The 21,846-nt window shown below is 37.4% G+C and overlaps 1 protein-coding gene across 2 annotated transcripts in view; it reads left to right on the top strand.

The window, feature by feature from the left end:
* LOC108710927 (SWI/SNF-related matrix-associated actin-dependent regulator of chromatin subfamily A containing DEAD/H box 1) overlaps positions 1 to 20,485 on the top strand; it is a 67,641-nt gene extending 47,156 nt beyond the window's left edge. For both annotated transcript variants that reach the window (XM_018252143.2, XM_018252136.2), the window contains exons 16-24: positions 1,808 to 1,945; positions 2,747 to 2,842; positions 5,339 to 5,456; positions 6,991 to 7,112; positions 9,185 to 9,373; positions 11,500 to 11,618; positions 13,251 to 13,433; positions 13,640 to 13,749; positions 19,903 to 20,485. In XM_018252143.2, coding sequence (XP_018107632.1) covers positions 1,808 to 1,945; positions 2,747 to 2,842; positions 5,339 to 5,456; positions 6,991 to 7,112; positions 9,185 to 9,373; positions 11,500 to 11,618; positions 13,251 to 13,433; positions 13,640 to 13,749; positions 19,903 to 19,964 — 1,137 coding nt within the window. In that variant the 3' untranslated portion in view covers positions 19,965 to 20,485. The remainder of the gene's footprint in view (positions 1 to 1,807; positions 1,946 to 2,746; positions 2,843 to 5,338; positions 5,457 to 6,990; positions 7,113 to 9,184; positions 9,374 to 11,499; positions 11,619 to 13,250; positions 13,434 to 13,639; positions 13,750 to 19,902) is intronic.
* Positions 20,486 to 21,846: the final 1,361 nt, after the last annotated feature.

The raw sequence follows: 21,846 nt of genomic DNA, 5'->3' as shown, positions 1-21,846 counted from the left end.
GATCATCTGACCAGAAATACTACAACACTAACTGTAACAGGAAGAAGTGAGGAAGCAAAAGGCAGAACTCTGTCTGTTAATTGGCTCATGTGACCTTACATGTGGTTTGTATATGTACACAGTGAATCTTACGATCTCAGGGGGCGGCCCTTATTTTTTAAAATGGCAATTTTCTATTTATGATTACCCAATGGCACATACTACTAAAAAAGTATATTATTATGATAATGGTTCATATACATGAAGCAGGGTTTTACACATGAGCTGTTTTACTCGGTATCTTTTAATAGAGACCTACATTGTTTGGGGGGTATAGTTTTCCTTTAACTGACCAAAAAAAACCCCACTAAGTTAAAAGGTTATGTTTCTCATACCACTTATTAGTGTCAAAGTATTTATTTACTTTGTGAATGAACAGTAATGGACTGTATAAAAAAATATTCAAAATTAATTTATTTAAGCAAGAAAGGGAGAAACAAGGACATTTCCTTCAAATCTTAGCAGATATGTAAGATGTTTTATTAGAGGGATCAGTAGCATTTCTCCGCTTCCTATCAAATAGTCAGGTTATTCAATAGGGCAAGCTTATTGGCCAGTCTGTGGGGCCCTCCGATGGGCTTCCCCTAACGATATCTTGCCGAAAGTTGGTCAGTCGATCTGGCAGGGTAAAAAAATCCCGTCAGACCGCGTCCACATCTGTTAATTCATGCGGCCCCGCAATCTGACCACCCTTACTGCCTCCATTTTGATCCAGTCGTTGCTAAAAAAAATAGCAAAACAATGAGGTTATCATACAAGCATTTTTGGGCTTTTTATTAGTATCTATGGTAGTCAACAGAGAACAAGTAGCTTTCTCACAAGACAATTGGAGGTCTGAGGTTAAGATTCTTTTATCCACACATACACATGTATCTGCTATAAATAATATATAGATCCTAGAACTGGTCTGACATAGTGGTTGATAGATGCCCCTTCTTTAGATTATGAAGGATTCCTTGCTTAAACAAAACACTTAAAAAGTTTGCTCTGCTTCTCTATTTCCTACTGTGCATAGTTTAGTATGGCACTCACCAAAAATCATGTTTTGCCTCACCACATCTTTTCTTCCAGAGGTACTCGGGCAGAGTGAGCTGCTGTGCTTATTGTAATTTGCCCTTTATCAAGAAAATTGTTTTTTTGATGCAAGATGCAATGTTGGGTGGCACAATACCAAGCTAATAGGGAATGGAGAAAAGGAGCTCCTTGTTTTAAGTGTTTTACTTACAGTGGGGTTCTTTAATGCTATACTAAACTGCAAAGTAACTGATTTATAAGGGGAACCCTAAGAAAGTGACCCTATATAGATACAAAAAGTGCCTGATGCCACTAAGTTCTATGTGCAGAAAATCCCCATCATAGGAGTTGTGATTGTGCAACAGTTTTTTTACTTTTTTCTGATATTTTTTTTGAGAAATGCTGTTACATAATCGGTACATAGGTGAAGTGAATTTCATAGTTATGTCTGACTAATACTGCTAACTGTGTAACCTGAGGATAATCTTGTGAATATATAAACACATTTGGGAATTGGTTTTTGTGTGTGGTGTTCTGATATAAAGTAGTGCAAACCTTGTAAACACATTGTATTAACACACATTAACTGCACATTGTATTAACTGAGTTTGTATACAGTAATATATTTTATTGAACCTGTTAGTATCAATGGGGAGAGTTGCTGCTTATCTAGAACACACTGATTAATCGTACATATAAGTTTAGAGTGGATTGGGTAAAATTTGTTAAACTTTATTTTTTCTTTTAAACACAGGCCAAGAGTCGCTTACTACTGACTGGAACTCCAGTGCAGAACAACCTGTTAGAACTCATGTCTCTCCTAAACTTTGTAATGCCTCACATGTTCAGCAGCAGCACCAGTGAGATCAAGAGATTGTTTTCTTCTAAAGCGGTAACTGAAACTGCAGAGATTCAAATGTTCCTCAAAAATTCACCACCTCTGTGAAGCTCAAACACTAACTCATAATCATGTCCTGAAATAACGCATCATCCATTCATACATCCCACTTATCTCTCATTTAACAGTCTTAACAATAATATTAATATTTCTCCAACATAAATGTCTGCACATGTCTTGCTGGTGTGGCCCACATGTAGAGGAGAAAATGGAGATCGCACTCGCAGGTCTTAGAAACGATAAGTGTCTGTTTATTTAGTCGACAACCGCTGATGTTTTGGCTGATACAACAGCCTTTGAGAAAGGCTGTTGTATCAGCCGAAGTGTCAGCGGTTGTCGACTAAATAAACAGACACTTATCGTTTCTAAGACCTGCGAGTGCGATCTCCATTTTCTCCTCTATAAATAAATAAATAAATATATATATATATATATATATATATATATATATATATATATATATATATATATATATATATATATATATATATATAAAAAAAATATATATATATATATATATATATATATATATATATATATATATATATATATATATATATATATATATACTGTGTGTGTGTGTGTGTGTATATATATATATATATATATATATATATATATATATATATATATAATATTCTATGCCGCCTATGGGACAAAGTGTGAATAAATTATTGCCTGAAACACCTGATGGTGGCAGTGTTTTCATTCTAATCTAGCACCACTACTTGTATCTCCTGTATTCCCACATACACATTAACACTGTGCCCTTTATTCCTACTTCAATTAATTTAGAAATCCACTGATGAACAAAGTACATTTGAAAAGGAGAGAATTGCTCATGCCAAGCAAATTATGAAGCCATTTATACTGAGGAGAGTGAAAAATGAGGTAATAGAAAACACAAAATTACATTTATATTCATGAAATGAATGTTAGGTGAGTGCAAGTTGATTTCATGCCTAATATTTATCAGCCTGTGGTTTCTATCATATTGTAACAACAACAAACTATAAGGGCTTTAGCACACAGGCAGATTCGAAGAGATTTAGTCGCCTGGCGACTAATCGCCTCATCTTCAGGTCGACAATCTCCCCGAACTGGCTTCCGCCTGCTAAAATGAAAAATCGCTTGCGGCAATGCACTCGCAGTTCCTCTTGAGGCAACTTCGTGCGACTTCGTAAATCGAAGCGCCACGAGTGCATTGCCGCAGGGGGAAGGCAGTTCGGGATTGTCGCCCTGAAGAAGAGGCGATTAGTCGCCAGGCGACTAAATCTCCCCTAATCTGCCCATGTGCTAAAGCCCTAAAACGTTCAGTATAAACCTGAAACATTAAGATTATCACGGTTTAGGTTTCTTATCATGGGTTCCAATGCAAAGCTATATAAAAAAAAAAAGAAAAGTACAGCTGTTTTTTTGTTTTGCAGAAAGGTAGAAGCTTGTTAAGAGTGCTTGTACAGGTATAGGATCCTTTGTCTGGAAACCTGTTACTCTTTTGTAATTCGGAGTTTATCCAGAAAGCTCCGAATTACAAAAAGGCCGTCTCCCATAGACTCCATTATAATCAAATAATCCAATTTTTGAAAAATTATTTCTTCTTTCTCTGTAATATTAAAGCAGTACCTTGTACTTGATCCAAACTAAAATATAATTAATTCTTATTGCAAGCAGAACCAGCCTATTAAGTTTATTTAAAGGGATACTGTCATGGGAAAAAATTTTTTTCAAAATGAATCAGTTAATAGTGCTGCTCCAGCAGAATTCTGCACTGAAATCCATTTCTCAAAAGAGCAAACAGATTTTTTTTATATTCAATTTTGAAATCTGACATGGGGATAGACATATTGTCAATTTCCCAGCTGCCCCAAGTCATGTGACTTGTGCGCTGATAAACTTCAATCACTCTTTACTGCTGTACTGCAAGTTGGAGTAATATCACCCCCTCCCTTTTTCCCCCCCAGCAGCCGAACAAAAGAACAATGGTAAGGTAACCAGATAGCAGCTCCCTAACACAAGATAACAGCTGCCTGGTAGATCTAAGAACAGCACTCAATAGTAAAAACCCATGTCTCACTGAGACACATTCAGTTACATTGAGAAGGAAAAACAGTAGCCTGCCAGAAAGCATTTCTCTCCTAAAGTGCAGGCACAAGTCACATGAATGGGGGGAAATTGACAAAATGTCTAGCCCCATGTCAGATTTTAAAATTGAATATAAAAAAAATCTGTTTGCTCTTTTGCAAAATGGATTTCTGCTGGAGCAGCACTATAAACTGATTCATTTTGAAAAAAAAATTTATACCCATGACAGTATCCCTTTAATGTTTACATTACTTTCTAGTAGACTTAGGTATGAAGTTCCAAATTCCGGTAAGATCTGGAAAACCCCAGGTCCCTAGCAATCTGGATATACAGAGTATTTTATTAAGTTCTATTATCGATCACACAAAATTACAGTAGATTATAAACACACTACTGTTATTAAAATTTCATTACAAGAAGCCAGAAGGGAATTTTGATTTAGCAGGCCAGGAGGCATAGTATCAGACCAGTGACACAGCCTAAGATTTCTAACAACCTGCACTGACAGTACCAGAAATATGTGACAGTAAATATTCTACTTTCAATTCTGTGACTTTTTAAGGTAATTATTAAATTCTAAAAATGTATTAGTAGAATTGTCACCACAATTCTTTGTGAACTGTCTGTGCTAATTTTTCCAAAGAAAGTCACTGGGAACAAATGCTGGCAAATTTGGAGTGCCGTTTGCCTAGTCACACTGTTAGCATAAAATATTAGCTCGGCATATTAGTCCATACTCTGTCATCATGACTCGGCATTTCTGAACAGTTTACTTCCTTATCCTTCCAACCCTGTTGCCGTGTTCTCTGTTTACTTTAGCATCGTTCAAATAAGCTATATTAAATGCTCTTTAGTCATGGCTGTTTGTATCCTGTGCCTATCATAACCATCCCGATAGTTCTACAGTTAAAGCATTATATTACTAGGGCTATATAAAATAAGATTAAAATTACTACTCTTTAATGTAGATATTTTGACAAAGAAACATTTTTTTTTAAACATGTAAATGTTTAAATCAATTTTTGTTGCGCATACTGCCAAAGGGCTGGGGTGCACCTGCTGCAGCAATTTATTTTGTTGGAGCCTCTTATTGAACATCAGGCAGGATAGTTACTTAGTGACACGCATTGTTGCCTTGTAATGTAATTTTAAGCCAGGACACTATACACATGGAGTTTTGTGTGTCTCCCCACATGTGTTTTGCATATGCCTGTGTGGGTTTAAAAATTATTGCTGTTGGCATTGACCACTAAATTAAAGATGAGTAATCTTCCATGACGTGATTCATTGCTTTCCTCTTAACAGGTTCTTAAACAGCTACCGCCTAAACAAGACCAAATTAAGTTTTGCCCAATGTCCAAAAAACAGGACCAGCTATACAGTGGCCTATTGAATAAATTAAAGAAGTCAATTGATGCAACAGGTAGGTACATTGAATACAGTCATTGTGATGCCTTGAATATATGCTGAAGTAACAAACTATGGAAAAAAAAAAGAAACCTGGATTAGGTTTTCATCTGCACAGCAACTGTGCAACATAAGATACTGTGTCAGCATAAGGTACTAAGTTAGCTTTGCTTAACTGGCTGGATCTTTTAGGCAGTCATTGAGCTTACAAATATAACAGACAAATTAGCCATTTTGGATAGAAATGGCATATTTTATATATGTAACTAACTGCACTAGCCTAAAGGTTCAGCATGTTTAAAGCATATTTTTAAAACACACAAGAAAAAGACACCAAAACTCTGCACAAGTATCAGATATTAAAAGGCAATCATTATTATTATAAATAGCATGCCAGTAATTTGTGATACAAACAAATTCAATCCACTTAAAATGAGAAAAACCCATCCGCTCTCCTCCCAATCTCCTCCAAAAGTACACAACCCTCCACAATCAACACCCCCAATAGTTTAAAGGGCTGTAGTTGCCTTGGGCTGGTAAGAAGCCCAACATATAGGGGCACTTTTACTTCGCTCGAGTGAAGGATTAGAATAAAAAATACTTCGAATTTAGCAGTATTTTTTTGGCTACTTCGACCTTCGACTACGACTTCAACTACGAATTGAAACATTCGAACTAAAAATCGTTCGACCATTCGATAGTCGAAGTACTGTTTCTTTAAAAAAAACATCGACCACCTACTTCTCCACCTAAAACCTACCGAGCATCAATGTTAGCCTATGGGGAAGGTCTAGACAATTTGGGATCGAAGGAGAATCATTTGATCGATGGATTAAAATCCTTCGAATCGTTCGAATAGTTTATTCCTTCGATCGTTAGATCGAACGAATTGCGCTAAATCCTTCGACTTCGATAGTCGAAGGATTTAACTTCGAGGGTCGAATTTCGAGGGTTAATTAACCCTCGATATTCGACCAATAGTAAATGTGCCCCATAATGTACAACATTTCTACCATTTAGTTAAACTTAAGTTCTCCTTTAACAAACCGTGAATCAGTATTACACATTTTGGTAGCTCAGCTGTTGGCTTGTTCACCTTATGTCTGCACTTTGAGATTTGAAACAGGGGCATATACAGTACCTGATAAATACCGCCTACCATGCTACACTCAATTTTACACTGGTTTTCCTTTTTTTTTTTTTTAATTAAAAAAAAATTGCATTTACAGCCATGAAAAGTAATAGCAACCTTTTCTAGTTTGAATTTGGACCTAGGTTTGTGCCATATTACAGTGTTGCAAAGAGATCAGTAGCAGGAATTTTCATATATTTATGAGTGCCACGTTGAGATATTATCATGCACTGGATTATGTCAATAAGCTTCACTGGTATGGGGTAATGTTTATAGAAAAAGTCAATAATTTACTTTTCAACTGGCATTTTGTAATTTCCGTTGGCTAACAGAACCTTTTCAGCCTGATCTTCAAATGGAACTTTAAGTTTTAGATTTCACTTTGAGTGATTGTTTCCAATGTTTTTTTTTTTTCCAGAGAAGAATTCAGAACTATGCAATGTAATGATGCACTTGAGAAAAATGGCTAACCACCCTTTGCTACACAGGCAGTATTATACAGCAGAGAAACTAAGAACCATGTCTAAACTAATGCTCAAGGTAATGGCTTTGTGGATCCATTCATTGTATTTTTTCATATCAATGTACATATCAGAAAGAGATGAGTAGTATATAAGTACTAAAACACTAATTTAAAATTAAAAAAAAAAGAGGGCATGAGCGATTTGAGGATAGAAGTGTATGCACACTAGTTGCTCTTTAACACTAGTGATTGATTTACTTTCAACATAGACTGCTGTTCAACAGAAATTAGAATACAAGTCACAAGGTGAAAAGGAACCAAGCTCCATCAAGTGGATAATTGATTAAATTATATATTTGTAGCTCAAAGAGCATCAGATTCATTCAGGATTTTCATCCTTGAGGGTCACTATAAGGACATCCTGTTGCAAACAAATGTATCCATTCAATAATTTTATTATAATGCCTATGTCATGTTAAAGGGGATGTAAAGGCAAAAAAATAAAATAATTTTTTATTTAATGAAATAGAAATCTATCTCCAGTATACTTTCATTAAAAAATGTGTACCGTTTTTATAAGAAACGTGACTGCAGTGAAATTCCCCCTTCATTTTACTTGCTCTGACTGCTGAGGATAGGAAACATCAGAAGGTCCTTAATTGCTCCGCAGGGAATACGATCATACTTTCAAATGGCACCCCCCACCTTACTTTCCAGAACTTGAACAGCTTTGTTTCCCTATAAAGCAGCTGGCGACTGTTTAGAGATTCGTATCCACAGGGCCAGTGCAGTCTGTATATTCTGATTTTTAATCAGTCTTGCTGTATATGCTTAACCCTTCCAACAGAAGCCCAGACTACACTGAGCATGTGCCTAGTCTTGGTCTTGCAAAGATGTTTAACAAAGTTACAATATGACAGCCCTCTGCGGCCAACTTTAAAAGAATAAATCATTTGTTTAATTGGGCTTCTGGTGCAGTAAGTTAATGTTTATATTTAGTATATAAAATACAGCATTTCTAGCATTATTCTGTTTTAGACTTTAGTTCCCCTTTAATTGTTTTCCTTTATTCTTACATAGTGCCATATATAGTTACATAGTATTTCATTCAGCACTATGGCCTGTCCTGCTAAACTTACAACCTAAGTTTGGTGCTGGCGGTTCTTTACTGTTTAATTTGAGTTGTATGTGTTCTTAGGATGATACTTCACTATACTGGTGCTTTAACTTGTTCACTGGGATTTTTGAGTCCCTGAAGAAACCATAAGATTTATGGTGTTAATTCTGGTAAAATATGATGATATTTGAAGTTACCTCAGAATTCCTGAAACTTGTGCTTTTAGATGATTGTGGCATTCCTCTGGGACTTATACTAATATTTTCTTATTATATTATTATTATTATAAAATAAATAATTAATCATTATTATAATATTATATATTATAAATAGGTAAGTCATGGAAAGTTGTAAGAACAGACATATTTTTACTTATGTTAAAGTGGACCCGTCACCCAGACATGAAAATCTGTATAATAAAAGTCCTTTTTAAATTAAACATGAAATCCAATTTCTTTTTTTTAATAAAGCATTCATAGCTGTTGTAAACTCATTTAAAAATATCAGCTGTCAATCAAATATTGCCTACCCCGCCTCTATGCCTAGGCATAGAGGCGGGGCAAGCAATTACTTTCACTTTCCATTCAGCACTTCCTAGATGTCACCGCTCTCACCACATTCCCCCAGCTCTCTTAACGATTTAATTGTGTAACCAGTGCATGGTGATGGGCATTGGGTCCCTGTCCCCTGGTGCACAAACAAGATTCTGAGATTATGTAAGGATTGCCTTAATAACAGTGTCCACAAAATGGCTCCTTCCTGGTTGCTATAATTTTGAATTCCCAGACTGATGGAAACAATATTCAAATAATTTACACAGTGTAATTAAAGTTCATTTTGCTTGACTAACATTATAAAATAGGATTTGGAATAATTTTGTTTGGGTGACGGGTCCACTTTAAATGTTGCATGTCACTATAGAACTGTCCTGGGCAACCCAAAACTTGTATAATTTCCCTAATGTAAGAGGTAGAAGTGCATATTGCTGTTTCAAAATGTATTGGTTTAATAAAGGCTTTATGTTGTTTGTAGGAACCTACTCACTGTGAAGCAAACCCAGATCTCATCTTTGAAGATATGGAAGTAATGACAGACTTTGAGCTACATAGACTGTGTGGGGAATTTACCACACTTTCACAGTATAAATTAGAAAAGGAGCTGATACTGGATTCTGGGAAATTTAATATACTGGAAAAGCTTTTATCTGATATTAAGAAAAAGGTATTGTGCCTAAAACTACATGTACATAGAAAACACTTGACTATTCAGCAAAAAGCATGAGTTTCTTTATAGAGGTATGGGATCTGTTATCCAAAAAGCTCCAAATTACAGGAAGTTCGTCTTAGACATTTAATCAAATAATCATTTCAAGAGGCCAGATGGTCTAAAATCAGGGAAAGGCAAAATGTATTCTATGAGTAGTCGGCTAATTAAAGGAAAACCACAGCATTGATATGCTTGCTGAGTGCTCTCCTCATTTCCCAACAATTTAAGCTATATGCATTCTACATTGATGGGATTACACGAGCAGTGTAAAATCAGGCTATGTAAAATTGAGGTTTCACTGTAATTCACATTTTTAAAAATTAAAAATGTCCTTTTCCTCTGTAATAATAAAGCCGTGCCTTGAACTAAGATATTATTAACCCTTATTGGTGGCAGAACAATTGTATTAGGTTTATTTAATTTTTACATTATTTTTGGTATACTTAAAGGAGAAGGAAAGCTATGGAGGCATTTTATTGCCAATAGATTAGCTGCAATAGTGCAAGCTAGAATGCTATATTTATTCTGTATAATGTTTTACCATACCCGAGTAAAAAGCTCTAGAAACTCTCTGTTTGTTTAGGATAGGAGCTGCAGTATTAACATGGTGTGACATCACTTCCTGCCTGAGTCTCTCCCTGCTCTGGGCTCAGATTACAGTAGAGAAGGGAGGGGGAGGGGGAAGAGGAGCAAACTGAGCATGCTCTTGCCCAGGGCAATGAGGTTTAAGCTGAAGGCAGGAAGTCTGATACAGAAGCCCATGTGTACACAATAGAAGGAAATAAATGCTGTGTTTCTTTTGACAGGGGACTCAGAGCAGCACCACTTTGGGGGTTTACTGGTATATTTAGATGGACCTTTCTGATAAGGCTTACTTAGTTTTAACCTTTCCTTCTCCTTTAAGGTATGAAGATCCAAATTACAGAAAGATCACTTGTCTAAAAAAAAATCCAGATCCCGAGCATTCTGGAACAGGTCCGAAGCATTCTGGATAACAGGCCCCATACCTGTCTTTTTAAGATATTAGCCCGAGCTTGATGTCAGACTGATTTTAGTGGAATTAATTATCAAAGGAAAAGTACATCCAGAATCATCTAATTACAATGCGAATGTTTGTGGCTATATTGAAAAATATATATCTATATTCTCAAACTTTTCCTATGCTAAAGTTTGCTATGATGGCAGGATAATATGGTGAAATGTTAGAAATTAAATTTGAAGACCTGCCATATTCATTTGCCCATACTTATCAGTGTGATTTTCTCAGTTTGTTTTTTCAGCTTTTTAGCAAATGAGTTTTTAATTTTTCAGATCTTTTTTAAATAAGCGCACTTTGACATTTTCAAAAAAAAAAAATGTAATTAGAAAAAACCTCAAAATGTGAATTTTGATAATTCTGCCCCAGAGAACCTTCTTTGTCTTTTCTTGGTATTAGCACATGGTATTTTCATGAAGGTGTAAATGGAGTACTCTCTGCTGTTCTGTCAAGGCAGAGACCAAACAGAACCAGCGTCGGACTGGGGGGTCAGGGGCCTGCACACCCCATGCCCCAGTCACAATCCCTCTCAGCCTCTGAGACCCCAGCCACAACTGGGGTGAAAGTAAGGGTGCAGCACCCAAGGTGGGATCCGGGCCCCACTGGAATTTTTCTGAAGCACTTGTGACCCCCAAATTATCTCCCCCACTGGTGGTGCAGGCGAATAGAGCTCACACTCTAGTTGGGGAGACAATAGTTGGTTTGTTTTTTTATTGATGGCCCATCAAGCAATAGGCCACCCACATTGGGAGGGAGCTCTAAATGGCAGCGGGTATTTGTGGCACCGAGATTTGCTTGTGATGTTGCACACGTGCATAACGAATGTGCTTGGAGAAGTGCTCATTATGCATAGTCTTTATGTGTAGCGGGTTTTGTCAAGTAACAGGATTCCCATACCTTTGTGGGTTTGGTCGTAAGTATCAAGAGACCCCTTCCTACCTTGTCAGGTTGTTATTCACATTGTGTTCTATAGCCCATGCTCGGTTCATATGCTAGCAAGAATTTTCCCTTCTGCACTAATCACTGGATTTTATTTTGGCTCTAGGGAGACAGAGTTGTATTATTTAGTCAATTTACCATGATGTTGGATATTATTGAAGTTTTCCTGAAGCATCACCAGCATAGATATATCAGGCTGGACGGGAAAACGCAAATATCGGAAAGGTAGGCTTGTTTAACTGCTGCAATAGCAATACATTCCCCCTACATTCTGAAGCAAACACACCAGTTTTACCAGTGCAGGGCAACACTGCATTATATTTGTATTACTTTAAAACACTTTAATTTTTTGATGTTACTGTTCCTTTATGGCAAACGTGCCTCATGCCATATTTTGACTACCAGTCAGTTCGAAGTCCATCTTGTTTAGCACACTAAAAAATGTATTGGTGCACAAACTCTGACCCCATATTGTATTGGTTCATTTCAACTGCATATATTTTCAAAAAGTGATTTTTTTTTTTGTATCAAGTCTGTGAATATTTTTGCTTAAATTAGTGTCTCCTGACCAATACAGTGGTCCTACAGGCCAATCGTCCCCTTATAAAGTTTTTTTAGGCCCAATACACTTTTTTTATTTTAAATTTATAAAGAACTACAATTAAAGGGCTTGTAATCCCCAATATAACATTTTGGCCTCACTACTGTCGTGTAGCAGGTTAGGGTCAGGTGGGGGTTAAAATGTTTTCAACGTGAGCATCGTAACTATTTGTTACGAGCCACACAGTATGTCATCTCACACTTAGGGGCAGATTTATCAATGGTTGAATTTCAAATTCATATGGATTTTTTGTACCAATCGAAATTTATTATAAAAATCTAATTTTAAACTTGGGTGAATAATATCAACCCGAAAACTCGAATCTAATTAGATTAGAGTTTTAAAAACTCGATTCGTGGGTTTTCTCCAGAAAAAACTTGAATGTCACGAAGGCTGCAAACAACTCCGAATTGATCCCTGGACGTCTCCCATTGACTTCAACAGCAATTTGGCAGGTTTTCGGTGGCAAATAGTCGAATTCAAGTTCGTAAAGGGTCAGGGTATGATAAATCTTGAAAATATAATTAGAATTTTTTAAAAAAACTCGAACCGTATTTGGATAACTCCCTAGTCGAATTTGCCAGTTTTGACCTAAAAAATCTCGAAATTTCAAATTTTCAATTGGACCCTTGATAGATCTTCCCCTTAAAGGAGAACTAAACCCCCCTTTAGGCAAAAGTCCCCACTGCCCCCTCCCTGCCTCCCCCCTGCACAATGTTAATATTGGCGCCATGTTCGTCGCTTCGGTAATCTTTGTGAAGTGAGCGGCGTATCAGCGCATGTGCAGTTGGAGCCATTTTCCGGTTTGTTCAACTGCGCGGAAAGTAATGGAAATTGTCAATGGGCAGGAAGAATATCAAAGCACCAGAAGATGGCGCCCGTGAGCTCTGCTGTAATCTTCTGCATGTGCGAGTATTCCTAGAGGGGACACACAATCTGCTGTAGCACTGTTCAGGGGGGAGGCAGGGAGTGGGAGCAGTGGGGACTTTTGGCTAAAGGGCTTTAGTTATCCTATAATGTAATGTTGCAAGGTAAATGTTGAAATTTTATACTATTTTTTATTCATAGAGTATAATGAACAGAAATTCCTTTCCTTGAAAATAAACTTCTCCAGCTTTTTTTTTTATTAGGGGACAAAGCAGTAAAGTACCCAAATTTCACTGTATATAGCCTACACTAGTGTACATTTATTTATTTATTCATAGTGTCTCTTCCATGATGTCACATTTCCTAAACAATGTTGTTTCTTTTATTAGGATACATCTTATAGATGAGTTTAACACTGACATGGATATATTTATATTCCTTCTGTCAACCAAAGCGGGGGGACTTGGGATCAATCTGACGTCCGCAAACATCGTCATTCTCCATGATATAGACTGCAACCCTTACAATGACAAGCAGGCAGAGGATCGATGCCACAGAGTCGGCCAGACCAAGTAAGGCTTTAAACACACAACGTTATCCTTTCTCCTTGGAAAGTTGTTGCTGGCTGACTGATTGACATCCCTTTTCCAAATTGACATAAGCCATTTGGAAAATAAATAAGCCAGTTTACTGTGCTACCAACTATTGGCTGATTGGACTAAACAATGAATACATTTATAAACTGCGTAGATGTGCAAATACACGTTTTTGTTTTTAGGGAAGTAAAAGTGATCAAGTTGATTGGCAAAGGAACCATTGAAGAGTCAATGCTGAAAATCAGTCAGCAGAAATTAAGGCTTGAACAAGATATGACAACTGTAGACACAGGTATGTGTTTCTGATCATTCAGCTGCTACGGGTTATTGCCCTTGTGCAGATTTGCATGCTGTTTATAAACACCCAGGACAAGCATACGTTGTAGTCATTTCTGATCAAGACCCTTGTTGCTTGTGCTTCAGGTACCATAAGAAGGGGCGACAAGTTTAGACCACCCCTATTTCCCACCCAGTGGCAGTTTAAAAGTCTCCCTTGAACATTAATTAGCAATTCAGATAAAGGGTAGTTGTTCCTGCTTTGTTCTCTGGCATAGAGGCTCGGATACGGACCGATTATATAGAATTTAACCCATGAAGTGTGATAGGGCTCTGATGTTCGATGGAAAGGAAAGTGATTTATTCATGTAAGCACACAAAGTGGCAATAACCTTTTCCTGCAGTAAAGTTAAAACATTTTTTTAGGGATGCACCGAATCTACTGTTTTGGATTCGGCCAAACCCCCAGATCCTTCATGAAAGATTCGGCCGAATACCAATCCGAATCCTAATTTGCATAGGCAAATTAGGGGTGGGAAGGGGAAATTTTTTTTTACTTCCTTGTTTTGTGACAAAAAGTCACGAGATTTCCCTCCCCACCCCTAATTTGCCTATGCAAATTAGGATTCAGTCTCGGCCAGGCAGAAGGATTCTGCCTAATCCTGCTGAAAAAGGCAGAATCCCGAACCGAATCCTGGATTCGGTGCATCCCTAATGTTCTTCAATACTCTCCTACTTTCTACGTTATTACACATAGTTTCCAGACAATTGTTTACAATGAAAATGTTATCCTTTCAGGAGAGGGCAGTGAAACTTGGGGCTACTTTGGGCACTGTGTTTTTTTTTGAAAACGCTGAGACAAAACAGACATCCATAGACTTAAAGGAGATGTTCACCTTTAAATTTTAGTATGACACCAATTGGTTTTCTTATTTTAGTTTGAGTAATTTAGCTTTTAATTCAGCAACTCTCCAGTTTGCAAATTCAATCTGGTTGCTAGGGTCCAAATTACCCTAACAACCATGCAATGATTTAAATAAGAGACTGCAATAGGAGATGGATTAAATTGAAAAAGTTTCATTAGCTAAATAGATGTATACCTTTACAGAACATTTGTTTTTTAGATGGGGTAAGTGAATCCCATTTGAAAGCTGGAAGGAGTCAGAAGAGAAGGCAAATAATGAAAAATCTATAACAAATAAATAATTAAGACCAATTTAAAAAGTTGCTTAAAATTGGTCATTATATAACATACTAAAAGTTAACTTAAAGGTGAACCACCCCCTTTAATGGTATATTGGCTGGATTTCCCAGCTACACCAGCTGACATTCAAGAGAAATTGTCCAGATTCCACACCAACATGATGATGATGATGATGATGATTACTCTATTCTACGGGCTTTGACAAAATGGGCCCTTTATCATCTGTGGGAAATCTCTCATACAGGCAATAAAGCTTCCAACAATATCTGCCCCACTAGTAGACTTAAGGTATGAAAATCCAAATTACATAAAGATCGGTTATCTGAGAAACCCCAGGTCCCAAGTATTCTGGATAACTGGTCCCATACCTGTTGTGATGAAGCATGTGTAGCTGCACGCGGTTGCCTTTCGAGACATATGTGTTACTACGAATGACTTCATTAAGTCATTAATAACTAGTGTAGTATACAGGTGTGAGATTACTTTATTCTATATCAGGGGTGTCCAACCTTTTGGCTTCCCTGGGCCACATTTGAAGAAGAAAATTTCTGGGGCCGCACATGAAATAAATTACACTTTTGATTTCTAAAAATAAAGGAAATACACAGAACTACAATACTCCCAGAGCTCACAAAAAGATGGCACAGCGGCACATCCATGTATAAATACCCCCAGAAATCATGGCAGAATGGCAGTTATTTTGATTTACTGCCGGCACTGCTCTCTGGCTTTGACTAGAAAGGGGACCAGTAGCCAGCACAATCATCCAGGGACAACATTAATTAATAAAACAGCAGAGGCACTGACTGACCGTGTGGGTGGGAGGGTGGTGAGAAGGCTGCAGTGCTAATGTGATAGCAGCTCAAAACGCCCGTGTGTAAGAGCACTTAGGCTGACTGAAGTCCAAACACACTGTCCAGCTCAATACAGTGTCGTGGTACTGCTCCCACTAGGAACTTCAGTTTGGCAACTTCTTTGTCAGTTCCAGCATAACTGCTGATGTCTGCAGGAATTGAGTAGATGTGGTAGTACTTACATGGTTATTGCTTGAGCTGTTCTTATAAATGAATTCATATGAATTCACGATCCTGTATATTCTTTCAAAGAAGAATAAAGATACCCTGCAATTCCAAAACCTTAAAAGAAATTATTAGATAATTCCTTAAGCTAAATTTGTATTGACAAAATAATTCCTTAACGACCAATCAACTGTCAATTAATTATATTCTCCAATGGAGTAGTGCTGAATTAATTGACTACCATTGTGCCATGCTCAATTCACTTGTCAATTATTGTCACTTGTATGTAAATTAAAGTGCATAGTGCTTGTACATAAGTTAAATAGACCAATTATTGTAATTTGCCAATTCCCCTCCAATAAAGTGCCCTGCCACAAAGTTCATTGGATTAAAATTGAATTAATCTAATAAATAAAGTGACTGTTTAGTTCATTAATTTCCCAGGAGGGTTTTTAGAATTTAAAGTGACTAGGTGCTAATAAACAAATCAATGGAGTTAATCAAGTTCAATACTGAAATTCATTGTTGCAGCGAGAAAAGGAAAATTCATAGATGGTGGAGTTGTCCCCAAAGAACTTTCTGTATTTTAACTAATTCACGGACACCACAAAGTTGGAGAAGGCAAAGTATCAAGGACTGTGATCTCAAAATACCTTCCCTATCTAAATTGGTGAAACGAGCTTCCCTATAAAACCACAAATCCAAGCACTCATGGAATAAAAGGGAGAAGGAGAAGAGGAGAAACAATGAAATTTCCAGCTGGAATTAAAACATCACCATAAGATAAAAAGGATAGCTAAACCCACACTCTTGGGTATATAGAAAAAATATTTTAATCTTTTGCCAAAGCCATTAGGTATATACAATTAATACTGAATCTCTTGCCAAAAATGATCACTAAAACCAATACCAAAAGTGTATAAAAATAGTATAGCAATCTTTTGCCAAACCATTAGGTATATAAAAAAAAGTTTCAATTTTTTGCCATGTGCATTTCGCTCCTGCTCTCTCAAGGCAAAGAGCGTTTCCTCAGGACGCCGAATATTTAAGCACTTCCTCGTGTGATGTCAGTTTGGCACGCAAGATTTTGTTTGCAAACTCTAGAAAGTTACTGCGTCAGACTTCTGTCACCGACATTCAACTCTCACTTAAGATCACGCGGGATTTGCAGACTTGGTCGATATCCATCTTTCTATTGCGCCAACTTCGACTATCATCTGCGGATACCTATAGCTATCTGTTTCAAGCACAACAGTTTTTAAAAAGAGTGATAAAAATATCTTTTAAATGTCCAGTGAATAAAAGTTATATTTTAAGATGCTAAATAGTGGGTTGATATTTGATATGTTACAATCAATCCGGGATAAACGCTATAGGTATCAGCAGATGATAGATAAGTTGGCGCAATAGAAAGCCTGTAGCGACTAAGTCCGCAAATCCCACGTGATCTTAAGTGAGAGTTGAATGCCGATGACAGACGTCTGACGCAGTACCTTTTAGAGCTCACAAACCAAATCTCGCGTGATTAAGTGCTTACCGTATATACTAGAGTATAAGCCGTCCCGAGTATAAGCCGAGGTACCTAATTTTACCTCCAAAAACTGGGAAAGCTTATTGACTCCAGTATAAGCCTAGGGTGAGAAATGCAGCAGCCTCTGGTAAGTTTCAATCAAAAAATTGAGGGTTTCTGCTCCCATTGGAGATGCCGGCGTCTCGTTTTTGGATGCCTGCGACCATTCTTGGACACCGGTGAATATTCTTGGAGATCATTCTTGGACACCGGCGACCGTTTATGCGATTGACCCGAGTATGAGCCGAGGTAGAGTTTTTCAGCATATTTTGGGGGCTGAAAAACTCTGCTTATACTCGAGTATATACTGTAAATATTATTTTATTGTTATTAACATGTGTTTATATAGCGCCAACATATTTTGTAGCACTGTAAAGTAAATGTGTTTATACAACTAAATCACATGAATTGTATACATAGAACATATATCACAATCAATACTGGTACAAAAGGTGAGGAATGCCCTGTGCAGAAAGAGCTTACAATTTAAAGGAATAAAACACAAGGTGTGGGAGTGGGCAAGATCAGAATTAAGTGGGTGAGAGATGTGGTACTGTATGTGGTATTTCATTTGGTAGTTAAGAGTGAGGGTAGGCTTCTCTAAATAAGTGCGTTTTAAGAGATTTCTTGAAAGCATAAAGTTTGGGAGAAAGTAGGACAGACCGTGGGAGAGAGTTCCAGAGGAGGGGTGCAGCCCTTGCAAAGTCTTGAATGCGAGCATGTGAGGAGGTAAAGAGAGGCGTTGAGTAGCAGGTCAGTAGAGGAGCGTAGTAAGCAGTTTGGTGAGTATATGGAGATGGGTCTAGAGATATAGGGTGGGGCAGAATTATGAAGTGCTTTGAATGTCGGTCATTAATTTGAATTTAATTCTGAAGAGTAATGGAAGCCAGTGCAGGGATTGGCAGAATGGCATGGCAGAGGAGGAGCGGTTGCTGAGGTGTATGAGCCTCGCGGCAGTGTTCATTATGGACTGGAGAGGTGACAGTCTCTGGTGGGGAAGGCCAATTAAAAGCGTTACAGTAGTCTAGACGTGATATGACGAGAGCGTGAATAAGAATTTTGGCATCCTGAGGAAACACTCATTGCGTTGAGAGAGCAGGAACGAAACATGTGCTGGCAAAAGATTGAAATACTCTTTTTATATACCTAATGGTTTGGCGAAAGATTGCTATACTATTTTTTATACACTTAGTTTGGTTTAAGCGATCATTTTTGGCAAGAGATTCAATACTATTTGTATATACCCAATGGCTTTGTCAAAGATGGAAATATTTTTTCTATATACCTAAAGAGTTTTAGTGATCCTTTTTACCATATGGTGATGATTTAATTCCAGCTTGACATTTAATTTTTTCCTCTTCTCCCTTCTCCTTTTTATTCCATGAGTGCTTGGATTTGTTTGCTCCAATTTAGATAGGGAAGGTATTTTGAGATCACAGTCCTTGATACTTAGCCTTCTGCAACTTTGCGGTGCCCCTGAATTAGTGAAATACCGACAGTTCTTTGGGGACAACTCCACCATCTATGAATTTTCCTTTTCTCGCTGCAACAATGAATTCCAGTATTGAACTTGATTAACTCCATTGATTTGTTTATTAGCACCTAATCACTTTAAATCCTCAAAACCCTCTTGGGAAATTAATTAAATAAACAGTCACTTTATTTATTAGATGAATTCAATTTTAATCCAATGAACTTTGTGGCAGGGCACTTTATTGGAGGGGAATTGGCAAATTACAATCGGTTACACAAGCACTAAGCACTTAAATTTATATATAAGTGACAATAATTGACAATTCATTTTGATCAAGTGAATTGAACATGGCACAAGAGTAGTCCATTAATTCAGCACTACTCCATTGGAGAATATAATTAATTGATGAGTTGATTGTTGGTGGTTAAGGAATTATTTTGTCAATACACATTTACCTTGAGGAATTATCTAATAATTTGTTTTATGGCTGTGGAATTTATTCTTCTTTGAAATATCTAAATTATATTGACCAAGTCAGATCCCAATTTCAGACAACAAATGAAGCTAGTCTAGCAGTGCTATCAAATCATTTCTATATAAATCCTGTATATTCTGTAGTGGGAGAAGAGTGTCAGGCTTGGGGTGGAAGAGAAGAAGCTAAGCAGCCATATAGAATAGTGTATATAGGTCTATTCACTTCTACACTGCCAAGTGCCACATAAACCCTTTGTCCAATCCTGATTGAGCTCACTTGTACAATATGGAGACTATCTGAGGCAAAATACTGCATTTACTAATGGGGCTAATATATATTTATGATGATGCTTTATGTATACACCCTTTAACTGTACTATTTGCGTTCAAATCATTTCCCTGCTCTCTCTCTCTCTCTCTCATTGTAGGAGATGAAGGGACCATCCCTCTGGACATGGCTACTTTACTGAAAACATCCCTAGGTCTTTAATGAAACGGCAAGTCTGCTATGTTCCGACACCAGATATAAAGTAGCAGATGAAGCCAGTCGTTTTCTTCCTACTGACTTTGCAATTACTGAAAATTTGTACTTTTTTTTTTTTTTGTAACCATTTGATATTAAAGCTGCTCCAATAAATAAACCTTCAGCTGTTTAACAAAGCTGAGCTGTTCTGACACAAGATGTACATTCTCTTCCCAGCTGCACTTGGGTGCCATGTTTTTCCGCACTTTCCGTATGAGAAATGGGCACAGACCCTTTAGCGCTTATATGGTGGGTATTTTTGTACTGCCAGTGCTTTCCTACCTCTGATGCTCTCGGCTGTATCCAGGGAATAACGTATATTTTTATCAAGACGCTGATGCTGGCTTGTTTTTTTTTTTTTTTCCCTGTTACGTTGGTTAGAAAAGTTCAAGGAATAATAAAACGATCACTTGAAATTTAGTTTAAGAAATGTTTTTTTTTTCTTATTTGTAAACTAAATACAAAAAAAATAAAATATTTGTAACCTGTCTAAGTGGCAATGATTTTGTTATCTGGGTGAAACCATTGCTTGGGCAATTAACCACATTCAGGTAGATTTCTCCTGGCAGCACACTGCCTGCTTTAACTTGTTGGCTTTGATTATACAGATATGGGACCTGTTATCCAGAATGCTTGGGAGCTGTGGGTTTTCAGCTAAGGGACCTTTCCATAATTTGTCGCTTTATACCTTAAGGCAGCGGTCCCCAACCTTTTTTGGCCCGTGACCAAAGAAGAGCCAAATTTTTTTTGCAAGGTTCAGGGGGTCGGTGATGGGGTCAGAGGGGTCGGCATTCAATTTGGCGTGCCGTGTTAATTGTTCGGCGCCCCACTTCAGGAGCTTCTTCAGCACGGTTCTGGGCCGCGGCCTGGCGCTTAGGGACCCCTGCCTTAAGGGGCAAATTTATTAAGGGTTCGAATAGTAAATTTGAATAGTTTTTTTTGTGTCAAAATTCACACCTTCTTATTTTAACCCCCCCACTTCGAATGTAAATTTGAATGTGAGATTTATCACTCCTCGACCATGGAAACTGTTCGAATTCAAATATTCACCACCTACAGCCCCCTAAGTTAATTTGCAAGTCAATGACAGAGGTCCATTGAACCATTTAAATATGATAATTGCCTTCCTGACAATTTGAGTTTTTTTCAGAGGGAAAACTTGATTCGAATTTTCGGGTCGGGACTATTTGATCGAATATTAGACATTCAAATTTTTTCTTAAATAACCTCACATTTGGGTCTTGAGTAGAATCGAATTTATTAGAGTAAAAAAAAAAAAAAACAAATTCGGCCTTTTTGATAAATCTGCCCATAAGTCTACCAGAAAGTCTTAAAAAACCCAAATAGGCTGGTTTTGCCTCCAATAAGGATTAATTATATCTTAGTTTGGAGCAGGTATAAGGTACTGTTTTATTATAACAGGGAAAAAGGAAATCATTTTTAAACATTATTGGGATAAAATGTAGTCTATGGGAGACAGCCATTCTATAATTCGGAGCTTTCTGGATAACTGGTCTCCAGATAACCAATCCCATATCTGTAATTGTAAACCATGGCCATTGCCAAAGCAGCATATTACCTACAGAATGGGTCACAGGCACACTTTTTGCTATTTAGGGTTATGAGTTGCCCCTGTCTATTCCCTGATTGACCGGTGAGGTTATTATTTAGCAATTAAAGAGGAATAGTCGTTTACCACAAATACCAGTCTGCGCCCCTGGACATAATTCTATCCAACGCTGTAAACTGCCTCCCGAGATACAAATGTTCCTGGTTTTGGGAGCCAGTATTTCAGTGGAACTCTTATGCTGCACACAGACAAGTCCAAACCATAGAACATGCACCTGTT

This window comes from Xenopus laevis, chromosome 1L (genome assembly GCF_017654675.1).
Source record: "Xenopus laevis strain J_2021 chromosome 1L, Xenopus_laevis_v10.1, whole genome shotgun sequence".
Taxonomy (NCBI): Eukaryota; Metazoa; Chordata; class Amphibia; order Anura; family Pipidae; genus Xenopus; species Xenopus laevis.
The sequence above is the reverse complement of the archived record's forward strand: the minus strand, read 5'-3'. Positions and strand labels throughout refer to the sequence as shown.